At 37.0% G+C, this 17,078-nt stretch overlaps 1 protein-coding gene across 1 annotated transcript in view; it reads left to right on the forward strand.

Annotated features, from left to right (window-relative positions):
* Positions 1-17,078, forward strand: part of PPM1L (protein phosphatase, Mg2+/Mn2+ dependent 1L) — a 305,410-nt gene that overhangs the window by 186,617 nt on the left and 101,715 nt on the right. The window contains exon 2 of the mRNA XM_059920472.1: positions 11,527-11,701. Coding sequence (XP_059776455.1) covers positions 11,527-11,701 — 175 coding nt within the window. The remainder of the gene's footprint in view (positions 1-11,526; positions 11,702-17,078) is intronic.

The following is a 17,078-nucleotide window of genomic DNA, read 5'->3' on the forward strand; positions in this document are numbered from 1 at the left end:
GGCTACCGAATGTATTCTTTATTGACCTATGTGTGAAATGCAACAAATTACGTTTTCCTTCTCAGGTTAACCTCAAAATAGTTTTGATGGTTGGTCTTGCGGGTAGAGCCAGTGGTGGTGAAGACTAAATAAAACCTTCAGGCAGTACAGATTTTTGTGTTTTCCTCTATACAGGGTTAAATTTCAGAGTAGACAACATTTGTCTTTCCTGACCTTTACTTGCCAACTTTACACCTTATTCCCAGGGATTTCTCTGGGTGCTTTCCTGCTTCTCATTCCCCCTCCCTGTGTGTAAAAATCTGATCAACATGTCCACACTAAGACTGACCATTTCTTGGTGTATTACTCTTCCTTAAAATATTTGCCTTTTGAGAAGGGGAAGAACTGGCATAAACCAGAGATTGCAAGCTGTAATGTTAGAATTTTAGGGCTCAAAGCCAAAAGGTAAAATGATTTGGGGGCAGGGATCCTTTTCGGGTTCTCTGTTAGACCAGATTCCTGGACAGAAAGATGAACCCTTTTCCAGCCCCCCACTGCACATACAAGGAGCCTAAATCTCATACTGGTTTTGAAGGCACTTCTTCTTTTTTTTTTAATTAATTAATTAATTAATTAATTTATGGCTGTGTTGGGTCTTCATTGCTGTGCGTGGGCTTTCTCTAGTTGCCGCGAGCGGGGGCTACTCTTCATTGCAGTGCGTGGGCTTCTCGTTGCGGTGGCTTCCCTTGTTGCGGAGCACGGGCTCTAGGCGCACGGGCTTCAGTACTTGTGGCACACGGGCTCAGTAGTTGTGGCACATGGGCTCAGTAGTTGTGGCTCGTGGGCTCAGTAGTTGTGGCACACGCGCTCAGTAGTTGTGGCTCGCGGGTTCTAGAGCACAGGCTCAGTAGTTGTGGCACACGGGCTTAGTTGCTCCGTGGCATGTGGGATCTTCCTGGACCAACTGAGGACCAAAGAATTTATTAATCATCACTTTAGTAGTAGTAGTAGCGAAATAACCTCAACTTTTCTTTAGACTGTAAAAAGATAAATTTTTAATCCCTTAGAGTTTGAATGTAGATTTCACCAAGATAATAAGATTAGGAAAATGGACCACATGGCTAAACAGTATTTGATACCGCCATACTGTGAGAGAGATATATATATAAAGCCTCCATCTGCTGTCAGGGAAGTCATCAGTCAAGAAGTGGAGTTTTAATTATATTTTCGTGCTAGAGCATGCTTGGTGCTACCATGTGAATATGCCTCAGATTACATATGGATCAGATGACTGATAGAGTTATTAAAGTTTTGTCCCTTGAGGAATCCCGGAGGAATTGTCCTGAACCTATAACTTAGCAGTCGTCATCTTAGTGTTTAAGCTAAATGAAAACTTCACTCTCCATATTAAGTAGGTTAGGTTATATGGCTCTGAGTCCCTACCATGCTGAGTGTTATGCCCTCTGTGGTGGTCATTGTGCCACACAACTGACCAGCATTTGCACGTCCACAGCTTTGGTTCTCCAGAGCAATCTCAAATCTCCATAATAAGCATAGGATAGCATTGACACACTTCAGGTTTAAGTCTGAGACTTTTTCCTGATGCCGTGTGTCTTGAAGGAATCAAATTTGCCTTCTTGAGGCAGAATTATGAATTCAGGAGTGCAAAATGGTCCTCTCTAAGAGGTTTTTCTTATTTAAATAACCCCTCCAGGTTAGAAGTGGCAAAGACTAAAAATGGAAAGAAATGACACTCTTGGCAGGCGAGAGAAAAGAACAACTCCCTTGCCTCTGCCCTCTTGCTGGTGGGCAAGGGCGCTCACTCTGACTTTGTTTTGAAGTGCCTGGAGCCAAAGAGCCCTTGTCAGAAGTTAATGATATGTTACCCTAAGAAAGATGGATGCCAAGGTGGACCTAAGTAAATTCACATGCCTTCCATGCTGGCTGCTGTCAACTCAGCACATGTGCAATCACCTCCCTTCAAGGGCAGGGCAACCTTGTCTGCAATAAAAATATTACTCCCTTCTCTCTTCTGTCGTCCTGTGGCACGAATTTTGAATGATCTCTTTTATGATCTCTCTTTTATCTCCTGAATACCTAGCGATTCATCCCTGAGGTACTGTTTCCTAAAATTCAGCTCTTTTCTACTCAGCATTTGCAGAATTGATTTCCCACCTAACCTCCCTTGTGTGTCTTCCTCAGTGTCAAAATCTGCTTCTCCTCCGAGGGTCACTGATCAGATGCCCTCGGAGCCAGATATAGCACCTTATTGTGTGTGGCATCAATGTTAACTTTAGCCTTAGCATGGGTCCCAGGATCAGCCCCTTTGCTTTAGTCTCCTTTTGATCCAGTCTTAGAAGCCTGTGTCCATTCATAATCGACACTCATATCAGAAGCAGCAGCACTGTGCGTTCCAAGCCAGGCATATATTGTGTAAATATAAACTGAAAGGCGCTGCCATCAATTATTCGTCCCATTCATTTCAGTGGAGCTTGGGGATGTCTCTCTGCCAAATTACTCTGTGTGTGTGTGTGTGTGTGTGTGTGTGTGTGTGTGTGTGTGTGTGTGCACATTAAGTAAAATGAAGGGGGAAGGGTAATTTATAAAATCAGATAATTGGAAAGATATTAAAATCCTGAAACTTCTTATCTTGGCAAAGCACAGCCTGTACCATCCTTGAGGCAAAAGTGATAATTCTTCTTAAGATGAATTTTCCAGGTTTGTAATCTTAGAATCTCATCTGTTGGTTTTTCAAATTTGCTTTGAACTTGGGTCTTTACATCAGGATCAACATTTATAACCACTCATTACAAACTTAATGATAAAATCCATTCCTTGATTTTAAAAATATCTTCTAAGTAAGAATTTATTGAGTGTAGGGGAAGCTTTCTTTGCTTTGGATACCATACCTAATTTTTTAAAATATAAAATTGTATACTGTATACTAGGTCTTAGACTTGGTAATAAAATAGAACATTTGATTGAAAAGAAGGGGGCATAAAAACCTCCCACAACTATGAAATATGCAGTACTAAATAAAAATTGTAAGGCATGTTTTCATAGTGAAGGACATCAGAAGCCTATTTTTATTTTAAATCTATTAAAGTTAAAATGAATAGTAACTTACCCTTTGCAAAGTCCTAGAGAAAAATACTAAAAGTGTTTTGAACATAGTTCTTATTTACTCCTGATCTTTCTCTAATGGAGGCTCTATTGGAATTTAATTTAATATCATTTAATATCTTTTCTTGGAAATAGCTTTTGCCTCCCTGGAACTTGTAACCAAAATCATTAGTATGATATTTTTCTTTGGAGTTCTATAAAATAATACTTTTTCCTCCTAGAGGTTTTTCTTTTTTAAAGGGGTGGTGGATATTCCATAAAATACAGAGAGGTGGATGGTTTTCAGGCTTACAGTTAAGTGTTCAAAGTAAATTTAATTTGTTTCACTGTACTCTGTTTTCCCGTTGTTTTCAATAGCATCTCCATCATCTTTAGCTTCCAGTTTTGCAACACTGAAGCCATTTTATGGGTTTTGCTTTTCCATCTGTCACCAAGATTTGCTCATGTGCTCTTTTATTCTCTTCTCAACGGCTTTATCCTAGTCTGGGTCTGCTTTACCCTACAAAAGAAGGGACCACAGTAGGCATTGCCTTCTTTTTAAAATACAAAAATTTTTTTCTTTTCTGGTTCAAAAGCATTTGGTGATTCCTGCTCCAATCCACGACTCACTGCGTAACCAAGGATAAATTACTTAACCTCTCTGAGTCTGTTTCCTCATCTGTGAAAACCAATAAGTGTTTTCGTGAGGGTGAAATAAGTGAACACATGTGAAGCATTCAGCACAGTGCTTGGCACATAGAAAGTGGTCAATCATTTTTCTATTTTTTTTATTTTAGAAAATTTGGAAAATGAAGAAAACCGCATAGAGAAAAAATATCACCCAAACTCTTACTAGTCTGACATAACTAATGATGCATATTAACATAATTCAACCATTTCCCCCTCATGTGTGTCGTAAACAAACTGCTTTGTAATCTGCTCTTCATTATGAACGTTTTCCTACATTATTAGTATTCTTTCATGACATGATTTTTAATAGCTGCATTGTATTCCATTTCTTGGCTATCCCATGATGTAATCAACCAATTTGTAGACAGACTTTCATTATCTTGAATAATACTTTGATAAACATGTTTGCTACACAAGTCTTTATGCTCATCTTTAACTTTTTCTTAAAATAACTTCCTGGAAAGACAATTACTAGGTTAAAAGTGTAAATTACTTTACGTTTTTGTTACTTTTTTTCATTTGCTGTCCCCAAAGTGTCCGATTTATATTCCAATCACAGTGTAGAAGGCCATTTTCCTTTCCTTCAGACTTTTTACTTGTCTCCCTGCTTTAATCTTTTTTTCTTTCAGTGCATTTTAAGCTCAACTCCAAGCACATTCTTACTCAGACAAGATTTGATAATTTATTCACTCTTTTTGATGTTTCAGTTGTTTCCTGTTACTGCTACAAATCAAAGCTCCCTGGTTTAACAGGGAGTTAAAACTTCTCCACCTGCCAGCTCTCTCAGACTCCTAGTTTCATCACCTTCTTTTATGATTTCTCCCCGTGAACTCACATTCACTACTTTCTAGATTGCTTTTCTTTCCTCCAGCAAGAACTTCTTACCTCGAAACTGATCCTTAAACTCTGCCGAAATGATGTCCTGATTCTTTTTCTTGTGCCCTCTTTAATTTCTCTCCCTAGAGGCCGCTCAGCACTCACAGTAGCTCATATGTTAAACAAAATTCACCTCAAGATTCATGTCTGTTTTTGTATTGGTTTGTAAAATGTGTTTTTCCAGTGTTTCACCTGTGTGTGCTGTTTGCATGCTAAAACTGCAGGTTGATGGCAGAGGTCTGTTCTCCCAACAGTGTCAAATCTAATGTGCTTCACTCAGCAGACGCTCAATAAATTAGAATTGGCTGGCTGACAGGTTTTCTTTTTAAGATGAACTGTGAAGCGTTTAGCAGCTTTTGAAATGCACTTTTTTTTTTTGCACTCTCCCTCCCTGTCCCCCATCACTCTTTCATATACATTGGTTATTTCTTAAAGAACATTCAACTGTTATAGTAAATAGCGTTTTAGCATAATGACCTACTAGGTCAGCATTCTATCCACTAGGTTCCCAGAATTTAGATCCTCAATCGTTCTGCTTCTTTTATCTTTTTCATCCATTGAGTCCTTTTACAGGGTTTATACTCTAGCCCTTTTCTGTCTTCCAGACTGCAGTTGGCATGGGTAATATGAATGTATGCACATTCTGTAAGAAGGTGCTTTGGGCACCTCTTGTGCTCTACCTCAAGCTTTTAGCTCATCTTTTTATTCTAGCTGTTCACCATCTTCCCAGGTGTAACCGGAAGAACTGACGAACCTGTGTCTTCCCCTTTCTGTCCTGAGGCTTCTCTGCCACCACCTGGGGTATGTTTGGGAACCTACTCAGCAGTTCAGACAAGCAAAACCTGAATGCCCAGGAGGAGTTGACACCCCTCAAGGCAACCCTTCCCTCGGACACAATTCTGAGGCATTCTGCATGACTGCTCAGAGAGTCCCTAGCAGAACTGAGTTCATTGCCAAATGACGAAATAAAGGCAAGAATGGAAAAGGTCAAACAATTATGGAGAGGAAGTCGTTAAATAAAGCTTCATATACAGCTTTGTATATGAAGTACATAATTTACCATGTTGGCATGTGAATGATGATTTGGGTTTCAGCCGTTTACTTCCTAAAATAATGGCTCCAATAATGATTGAAGACCAGGTGTAGTTCCATTTGCCAGTAGAAAACCAGATTTGTATGCTGTTTCTAGAATCATGAAAGGAAGTTCTGATTGCAGGCAAAGAATTATGAACTGTCCAAAGGTTTTCTCTAAAAGCTATCTCAAAGTCCCTGATTCTTGGATACAGTGAAGATATTAAGCTTCTATGGTAGAAACTACTGAACTGGGTGCTGGGAGAACACAAGATGTTTAAGATACAGTCTTACATCAGCCAGACTGGGGAGCTAAAATACCTGTACCTCTATAAATACTTGAAAGACTGTTGGTTGCTATTACGTGGGTTCACTAACAGAGTTTATAGCATTTGAGCCTACTTTGAAGGATGTGAAGGATTGGCCAAATCCATAATTTGCCTACTTTCACTCAAAGTTATTTTGAAGATACAGAATGATAACAGCATAAATTGCTCAGAAAAGTATAAAGTACCGCACAAGACAAGACACTGAAAATGGTAACAAAGTACTGTTTCTGGAATAGTTAGGTTATAAGAATATGCAATTTAGGACTTAAACTTCTAGTAGCACTTATCATTGATTAAAGAATAGATAAGTAATCCTATATTTTAATTTTGTTTTTCACTTCATTTTTAGAATTCTAGTGAAGTTTTAAAATTTAAATTGCTATTTGTATTATCTATCACTTGTGCAATAATTCCAATCTCAGTTAATAATATGACAGCCTGTTTTTTATTGAGCTATGATTGACATCTTAGTTTCAGGTGTACAGCATAATGATTCAATATTTGTATATGTTGCAAAATGATCACCACAGTAAGATCTAGTTAACCACACATAGTTATGCATTTTTTCCCTGTGATGAAAACATTTAAAATCTGTTCTCTTATAACTTTCAACTAAGCAATACAGCCTTATTAACTGTAGTCACCATGCTGTACATTATATCCCCAGGACTTATTATTTTTTTTATAAGTGGAAGTTTGATATCTTTTAACCACTTTCACCCATTTTGCTCACCTCTGGCACCCACCAGTCTATTCTCTGTATCTATGAGTTTGGTTTTTGTGTTTTGGTTTTGGTTTTATTTTCCACATGTAAGTGAGATCATAAGGTATTTGTATGACATCCTGTTTTTTGGCATAGGTTTATGCTTGAACATAAGGTTTTGACTGACATTTGAATACATTTAGAGAATCACCTCAGTATAAAGGTGATTTCTTGAAATATCTTGATAGAAGCTAGTATTTTGCTAGAGTTGTTTCTTTCTATTCCTCTTAAAAATCTTTCCCAGAGGAAAGACCTCTATACAGTAGTCCCTCAGTATCCACAGAGGATTGGTTCCAGGACCCTCTTGGATACCAAAATATGAGTCGCTCAAGTTGCATATTAAATGGTGTAATATTTACATATAACCTATGCATATACTTTAAATCATCTCTAGATCATTTATAATACCTAATACAATGTAAATGCTATGTAAATAGTGGTTAAATACAATGTAAATGCTATGTAAATAGTTGCTGGCATGACAAATTCACTTTTTGCTTTTGGGAACTCTGGTATTTTTTTGGAATTTAAAAAAATTGAAGTATAGTTGATGTACAGTATTATGTTAGTTTCAGGTGTACAACCTAGTTATTTGACAATCAAATACGTTACAAAATGATCACTACAGTAAGTCCAGTAACCGTCTGTCACCATACAAAATTATTACAGTATTATCGACTACAATCATACCTCCGAGATATTGTGGGTTTGGTTCCAGACCGCCGCAATAAAGCAAATATTTCAATAAAGTGAGTCACGAATTTTTTGGTTTCCGATTGCGTGTAAAAGTTATTTTTACATTGTAGTCTATTAAGTGTGCAATAGCATTATGTCTTAAAAAACCAATGTAATGTAACTCAATTTAAAAATACTTTATTTTTTTTCATCCGCTGAGTCCACTGAGTAAGATAGTTAGGGAGTTTGCCATTGACATGTACACACTGCTATATTTAAAATAGCTAACCAAATGATGCTTCTTTTATCTTTTTCATCCATTGAGTCCTTTTACAGGGTTTATAGCAAGGACCTACTGTATAGCACAGGGAACTCTGCTCAATATTATGTAAGAACCTAAATGAGAAAACAATTTGAAAAAGAATAGATACATGTATATGTATAACTGAATCACTTTGCTGTACACCTGAAACTAACACAATATTGTTAATCAACTATACTCCAATATGAAATTAAAAGTTAAAAAAAAAAGATTTGCAGAAACAATTTCATGGCTTAAAATGAAGACTTTCTGAAAAAAAATACTTTATTACTAAAAAATGCTAACCATTATCTTACAATGTGGGGTTGCCACAAACCTTCAATTCTTAAAAACAAACAAACAAAAACAAAAGCAATAAATTGAAGCACAATAAAATAAGGGATGCCTATATACTCCTTATGCTGTGTATTACATCTCCATGATTTATTTATTTTATAACTCGAAGTTCGCACCTCTTAATCCCCTTCACCTATTTCACCCAACCTCCCACTCCCTCTCCTCTGGCAACCACCAGTTTGTTCTCTATATCCATAAGTCTGTTTCTGTGTTCTTTGGTTTGTTCGTTTGTTTTTTAGATTCCACATATAAATGAGATCACATAGTGTTTGTCTTTCTCTGCCTAATTTATTTCACTTAGCATAATACCATTTTGTTGCAAATGGCAAGATTTCATTCTTTTTTATAGATGAGTTATATTCCTTTGTACATATATATACCATATCTTCTTTTATCCATTCATCTATTACTGGACTTTTAGGTTGCTTCCATATCTTGGCTATAGTAAATAGTGCTACAGTGAACATAGGGGTATATATATCTTTTTGAATTAGTGGGGTTTTTTTCCCTTGGGTAAATACTCAGAAGTGGAATTGCTAGATCGTTTGGTAGTTCTATTTTTAATTTTTTGAGGAAACTTCATACTGTTTTCCATAGTGGCAGAACCAATTTACATTCCCACCAACCGTGCACAAGGGTTCCCTTTTCTCCACATCCTTACCAACACTTGTTATTCGCGGTCTTTTTGATGACAGCCATTCTGACAGGTGTGAGGTGATAGCTCATTGTGATTTTGATTTGCATTTCCTTGATGATTAATGACGTTGAGCATCTTTTCATGTGTCTGTTGGCCATCTGTATGTCTTCTTTGGAGAAATGTCTATTCAGGTTCTCTGCCCATTTTTTAAATGGATTTTTAAAATTTAATTGTATGACTTCTTTATATACTTTGGATAGTAACCCCTTATCAGATACACCATTTGCAAATAGCTTCTCCTGTTCATTAGGTTGCCTTTTTGTTTTGTTGATGGTTTCCTTTGCTGTGCAAAAGCTTTTTAGTTTCATGTAGTTCCATTTGTTTATTTTTGCTTTTGTTTCCTTTGCCTGAGGGGACAGAACCAAAAAAAATATTGCTAAGATCAGTGTCAAAGAGCATACTAACTGTGTTTTCTTCTAGGAGTTTTATGGTTTCAGGCCTTAAAGTCTTTAATCCATTTTGAGTTTATTTTTGTATATGGTGTAAGAAAATGGTCCTCTTACTGAGGCCACACTGGTGTGCAGGGCTGGCCCCCAGTGCAGCTGGCTGTAAGGACTGGCTACAACTGTTGCAGGTGTTCTGGTGTGCAGGGCTGACCCCTGGGGCGGGAGCCGCTTTGGGGGGATGCCGGTGCCTGCCAAGGGTGCCCGATGGGATGGGCAAGGCTGAGGGCCACGTTGGAGAAGCTCTGGTTCTGGCTGAGGGCACCTACCTGGGCTGGTGGGGCAGGGTTTCTTTCCAAATATTTTCTGTCTGCAGCTGGTTGAATCCACAGATGTGGAACCCGCAGATACAGAGGGCTGACTATACATGAAGTTATACTGTTTTAGAAATGAAATGCCAAAATTTAACTCCACTGTAGTAAAAAATATAGGCCCGGTTCCAAGACCTCCACCATGATTTGAATTAAAAGAGTAAATCAGTGAACACAATAGGAAGGAAATGTGTGGTATGCTTTCAGTTATACTGAATACACCAATATTTGTTAAACGTGCATTATGGAATTATTTCCTGTACTGCATAGATATTTCCAAGGAAAAAAATTAAAGACACGTGTTACACTGAATAGCAAGGTAGTGTGAATTTTAAAATAGTTATTCTGCAGTATGTCTCTTCATTTTCCATTGTCAGGAGAAAATTGTTGTTAAGCTCTAGAATTAAATATGTTGTGCTAATGTGCTGAGTCCATTTACATTCTATGGAATAATTTTATTTGTTCTGCACTAGCTGGCTGGCAGAGAAAATGAACAGTGTTATTTCACTGTTGATATACTGGTGATATTTTAAAGTTGTAATTTCATCAGCAACCGACTTAGGGGATCCAAATATAAATCTGGAAATGAAGTGTTGTGTGCTATATTTGGCTACTCTGAAGACTGAAATATAACTTTTTCCACCACTTCCCAGTGAGTTTTTCCTGAGAAGTCAGTTGTCATTGTTCTGGCAAGTTTCTTTTCATCCTAAACTGTGCTAACATTTAGAAGGAAAACTACGAAGGTTCTTTACCAAAAGAACATATTTTAAAGATAATTTTTTTTAATTACAGGAATTTTAAAAAAAATATTAAACTATGTAGATGTGTCTTCACCTTATTCTGGGCCCATACCCCAGAGACAATCCTGTTTAACAGTTTCTTTTATTTTAGTTTTCTACTGATTGTGAGTATAACTTTAAACAATAGATGTATGCCTTCATTTATTTATCAACTTTAGACCCTATACATATGATGGAGGACCGCAGTGTAAGAAGATGCCAAAACTCTTGGCATTCTCAAGAGAGATGTTTTAAGAATTTCAATTCTCCTGAGTCATATATGCTGCCGTATTACTTAATTTCTCCCTTAAAGTTCTATTTAACTTTAACTGTGGTTCTTAACTGGAAGGGAAAAGAGTGTGCTGTGGCCCCAGTCCACCAGAAGAATGTATCAGAATCTTGGGGAAGGTCTTTTTCAAAGTACAGATGTCTTCCTTCCTACCTCCAAGGGAAGCTTGCTTACCTGGTTGAAAGTCACTGTGTAATTTCAGATGTTACTACTTGGGAGTAAACTGTGCAGATAATGTAGAAGCAGGGGAAAAAAAGTTAAGAATAATATATATAAAGGCCAAGATATTTAAGTGGTGAACAGTTCTTTTCAGGTTGAGGCATCTTTGTTTTAGGTCTCTTCGTTTTCTGTTTCTCCTATGATTCCGTTATCAGCCCTAGCAGAGGGCTTTCCTTTTTATTTACTTCACAAGAGTTCCTGCATAAGCATTAATGAGCAGAGAACAACAAAGCAAAGCAGAGGTTTGGATGCCACAGCATAGGAGGGCTTACTGCTGAGATGAGTTACTAGCTTATGCATTCTAGATTAGGGCGAGTCAGATTTATATCCAGTAAAATCACTATCAGAGGGCCCTCTGGGTTCAGTGGAATAGCTGAAACTCTGAGTTCAACTCCATGAATGCCAATCCATCATCTTTTGTACCTTTAAACCTGATAGAAAACTCTTAGAGGTCTGTAATTCTGTGTATTTGAAGATCAGCCTTACTTGGTACAGTGGAGTCTAAAAATGACAACAGTGACAAAGATGTGATTGTCTAAAGGGCTGGTTCCACAGTACTTTGAGTTCTCACTACAGCACCTGAGGGGAAGTGAAAAGCCTAAGATGAGAAATACTAATGGGGTTCTCTACTTGTTTTATCTGCAGACGGCAGCTGAATATGTAAAATCTCGACTCCCAGAGGCCCTTAAACAGCATCTTCAAGACTACGAGAAAGACAAAGAAAATAGTGTATTGTCTTACCAGACCATCCTCGAACAGCAGATTCTATCAATTGACCGAGAAATGCTAGAAAAATTGACTGTATCCTATGATGAAGCAGGTATGTTGGTCTTTAATAGACACACACACACACACACACACACACACACACAATGTTTTTTCCCTGAAAAAATTTCTTTTTAGATTTTGGTTAAATTAGGTCCTTTACTTTGATAGAAGATGAAGGGCAGACTGGATTCAAAGTTATATAACATGGATTAACAGTAAATTTCTTCTCTGCAGTTTTAGTATCCAAGATTTCATCAGGAGATTTCTAAAAATGGCTCTTAAATATCAAATCCCTTTAAAATTTTGGCTCTTTTTTAAATGGAATTGTTCTGCCCTTTTATCAACCATGTGCTCCTGTTGATTTAATCATTTAAAGTGTCACTTCAATTTTGGATACCAGCTGAAAACTTTTACATCCAGTAATCCAAGAACCGTTAGTTGCTTCAAGTGTTATTTTTTAATTTCAGAGATCTTCTTTTCTAAAGAGGTACCATTTTTTTCCTGAAGTTTCAAGCTGAACTTGACTTTCTTTTCCTTAAGCTCCTCAGATGAATCCTAGCCCCTAACACCACACTGGACACGTCGGTTCACTGCCTTCCATAAGTTCATATTATCCGAAGGAGCTTATTAACGAAGGCCTGGATAGACCTCCTTACAACACCATTTTATCTATTACATGGTTTGTCGGCTAAAACCTAATTTTAATGAAACCAGTACAGTATTACTTGGAATTATTAAAATCTTTAATAAAATTAAACTTATTCAGGAAAAATATCTTGATTAAAATTGTCATACCACCCCTGCCCCCCTCCCCCCAGAAATGGAGAAAAAAGTATGGGAAAATAGGTTTCTAATGGTCAAACATTGGTAGTATTAGTTTCCTTTTTAATACCAGGAGCTTCTGTTTTTATTTCTACAAGGAAGTTGTTATTTTACATCTTATTTTCTTTCACATGATCTAAACAGTCTCAATGCTGACATTCTTAACATTTGATTTCAAGCTTGAATAGCAAACAGAAGAGCAGATTTTTAAAAAAATGCTGCACATGCCTAACCACTGATGCAGTTTTTCTAGTTATTAAGCTGTCCACATTTTCATTCAACCTTTTAACCTCTTTACATCCACACGATAGATACCCATTTCTAGCCTCACCCAGGACATCTCTACTCTCTCTGATTCTCCTTTGCTTTATTATGTTTTCCAGACACAATGGCTCTCTTCTGCCTGTTGGGTATTTATTTATTTGGTCTCCGTATTTTTCTTGTGTTTAACAATCTTCTCTTTGGAATTCTCATTCATCTCCTCTCTCATCCCCAGTGGAGTAAAGTAAGGCTATGATCAGCCCAATCAAAATAATATTTAAATTTTCATAGCATCTCAGAGATCATAGAAGTCAAATAGTCCATCTACTTCCTGACCCCATAATCACTTTTTAAATTTTATTGAAGTATAGTTGATTTACAATGTTGTGTTAATATCTGCTGTACAGCAGTGATTCAGTTATATATATATATATATTCTTTTTCATATTCTTTTCCATTATGGTTTATCACAGGATATTGAATATAGTTCCCAGTGCTATACAGTAGGACCCTGTTGTTTATCCATCCTATGTATAATAGTTTGCATCTGCTAATCCCAAACTCCCAATCCTTCCCTCCCCCACCCCACTTCCCCCTTGGCATCCACAAGTCTGTTCTCTATGTCTGTGAGTCTGTTTCTGTTTTGTAGATATGTTCATTTGTGTTGTAGTTTAGATTCCACATATAAGTGATATCATATGGTATTTGTCTTTCTCTTTCTGACTTACTTCACTTAGTATGATAATCTCTAGGTCCATCCATGTTGCTGCAAATGGCATTATTTCGTTCTTTTTTATGGCTGAGTAATATTCCATTGTATCTATGTACCACATCTTCTTTATCCATTCATCTGTCAGTGGACATTTAGGTTGCTTCCATGTCTTGGCTATTGTAAACAGTGCTGCTATGAATGTAGGGGTGCATGTCTCTTTTCAAATTATAGTTTTGTCTGGGTATATGCCCAGGAGTGGGCTTGCTGGATCATATGACAACTCTATTTTTAGTTTTTTGAGGAACTTCCATACTGTTTTCCACAGTGACTGCACCAATTTACATTCCTACCAACACTGTAGGAGGGTTCCTCTTTCTTCACACCCTCTCCAGCATTTATTATTTGTAGATTTTTTAATAATAGCCATTCTTACTGGAGTAGGTGGTGATACCTCATCGTAGTTTTGATTTACATTTCTCTAATAATTAGTGATGATGAGCATCTTTTCATGTGCCTGTTAGCCATCTGTATGTCTTCTTTGGAGAAACCTCTATTTAGGTCTTCTGCCCATTTTTCGATTGGGTTGTTTTTGTTGTTATTGAATTGTGTGAGCTGTTTGTATAGTTTGGAAATTAATCCCTTATTGGTTGCATCATTTGCAAATATTTTCTTCCAGTCCGTAGGTTGTCTTTTCATTTTGTTTATGGTTTCCTTTACTGTGCAAAAGCTTATAAGTTTGATTAAGTTCCATTTGTTTATTTTTGCTTTTACTTCTATTGCCTTGGGAGACTGACCTAAGGAAACGTTGGTATGATTTATGTCAGAGAATATTTTGCCTTTGTTCTCTCCTAGGAGTTTTATGGTGTCATGTCTTATGTTTAAGTTTTTAAGCCATTTTGAGTTTATTTTTTGTGTAGGGTGTGAGGGAGTGTTCTAACTTCATTGATTTACATGTGGCTGTCCAACTTCCCCAATACCACTTGCTGAAGAGACTGTCTTTTCCCCATTGTATATTCTTGCCTCCTTTGTCAAAGATTGACTGTAGGTGTGTGGGTTTATTTCTGGGCTCTCTATTCTGTTCCATTGATCCATATGTCTGTTTTTGTGCCAATACCACAGTGTTTTGATTATTGTAGCTTTGTAGTATTGTCTGAAATCTGGGAGGGTTATGCCTCCTCCTTTGTTTTTCTTTCCCTCAGCATTGCTTTGGCAATTCTGGATCTTTTATGGGTCCATATAAATATTAGGATTACCCATAACCATTTTATAATGAGAAAACTGAGACCCACAGATTTGCCTGAAGTAACACAGTTACTTAGTTGTAGAGCTGGGACTCCAACCTCCTCATTGCTAATCAAGCTGGGCTTTCACCATATTAATGCAGGTTCTCATTCACTCAGTAGTCATTTGTTGAATGCATAGCAATATGCTAGGCAGTTGGAAGAAAGGGGTATGAGTATAGAAAAGGAAAACAGACCTTCCTTAATGAAGTCTGGGTGGGCGCTGAAACATAGATATATGACTTCTGAAGAAAAATTCCTGAGGATTTTGAAATAAGTATGCTCTGTAATATGCACAAGCTATTTAAGTTAAGCTGAGGGGATGTGGCATAAAGGAATAATGAAAGTGGCTCAAGTTTTCAATGGAATTCTTTAGGGGAGGCATTTGCCTAAACCCTGAGGGACAAACAATGAACATGGGTTTGTGAGGAGAAGAGAGATGCAGTCCATGTGATGAAGGGTCCCAAGGGGATGCCAAGATGGGAATCAACATCAGCTGCAACCTCCCACCACTCAACTTTTCCTTCCTCAGGAATAATTTTCCACTCATCTGCACTGTTGTTGAGCAATGATTAATCTAATCTGCAGAGGTACATTTGTACGTGACCCTTAGGAACAAATACTTTGCCATGGAATTAATCTATCAATAAACTCTACAGCATGAAATAGTGGAAATAACTACAGGATTGAGAGTTAGAGGATCTAAATTCCCAGCCTTTCCTCTAGCTTAATACTGGTATGATTAATGCCTAGAGCCTCTGTTTCTTCATGTATAAAGTTGGGCTAATAAAATCTCACAGGGTTATTATGATAGTAAAATATATTATATTTGAGGAAGTCCTTAGTCCTTCATATTGCAAATGCTACTAGTGCTGAATGAGAACAGATTTGGATCTTGTCTACCACTGAGACCAGTTTAAAGTGCTAGTTGAGTTTTTTCTTGACATGCAGTGTTTGGGGAGACAGAGGCAAATTCTTAAAAATATCTTCAGAAGCTCTGAGAAGTCAGGCAACAACTACCTTTAAATCACCCGCTCCAGGCTCCGTTTGCCCTTGGTCATTCCTGCATGAGGTGACACATGAATGTCACTGTGAGTTGTGAAATCAAAACACTGCCTTCTCCTCCACTACCCATATATGAACATATGAATGCTTTTATTCCAAAAAAGAGGAGAAAATATCAGAAGTTATTACTATCTAACAGAAAACAATTTCATCATGATACAAAGGAATCAGGACAGAAAATTGGTAATAATATCTAATAACTTCAGATACAAACATCTTACACTAAGCCACTCATTTGCTTTAAACTGCTTAGCTTCTTTCCATGTTTTCCCAGCTTTACTTCCTTGCATTCTTAATTCAGCTCTCCGAGTTTTAGGAAGTAGTTAATTGTTAATTAGACAATATCCTGGTCTCTTGAGAGGTTAATTTGTCTTTAATGCTCATCCACTGATAAATCAGCCTGAGTGACTTAATGACAGTTACCACCATCTGTGGCTTCTAAACTTCTAAAAACAGTTAGTGAAAAAAAAATCCCTAGATGCTTGTCTAAAAGCATTGGCTCACGACCTTTTCTCCCTCCTTTCTCTTTCTCTCTCAGTATCCTCTCGCCCCCTTTAAATACATATATATCTTAATGCTTCACTCATTCACAATTCAACTCTCCAGCAACCTGACATACTTGAAATCCAGCAAAAAATGGGAAGAAAGCTAAAGCCACATGCAACCATACCATGTCACAGAGGCTATAGATTCTTACCTAGGATTTATATATTATTATTTTATATAGTTCTGACCAGTTAGGTTATATTTTCCAATGTGACATTTTCTTTTTAAAAATTCTTTTTCTGAATTTGAGTGTTACACTTTTATTGCAGAAATAAATAGAAATAAGTAGAAGGGTATAATAAGAGACTAATAATTATCTGTAATCCTACCATTGTAAACATTTTGGGTATATTTCCCTCACTCTAATCATTTTTGAGATTTGAGATTTTGAGCATTTTTTCATGTCTTGCAGTTTTATATCCTGCTTTTTTCACTTAACATTATTAGCTAAGCACTTCATTTTATTAAAACCTCTTCATGTGAAGGTAATTTTAATGGCTGCATAATATCTGTTCTTTGAAAGTACTACTCACTAAACGTTTCTTATGTTGGACAATTATGGTTTTTGGTTTTGTTTTTGCTACTATGTGTAATGCTGCAATGAATATATACATTTGTCTGCATTTCATGTGACTCTAGGGAACAGACTTTAGAAAACGTGGGTTTAGAATTAGAATTAGAAGGTGAGGGAAGGGGATGATACTTAGAGCAGACAGAGCAGCAAGGTATAAGAGCAAAGAGCA

Source organism: Balaenoptera ricei, chromosome 4 (assembly GCF_028023285.1).
Source record: "Balaenoptera ricei isolate mBalRic1 chromosome 4, mBalRic1.hap2, whole genome shotgun sequence".
In the NCBI taxonomy this organism is placed as follows: domain Eukaryota; kingdom Metazoa; phylum Chordata; class Mammalia; order Artiodactyla; family Balaenopteridae; genus Balaenoptera; species Balaenoptera ricei.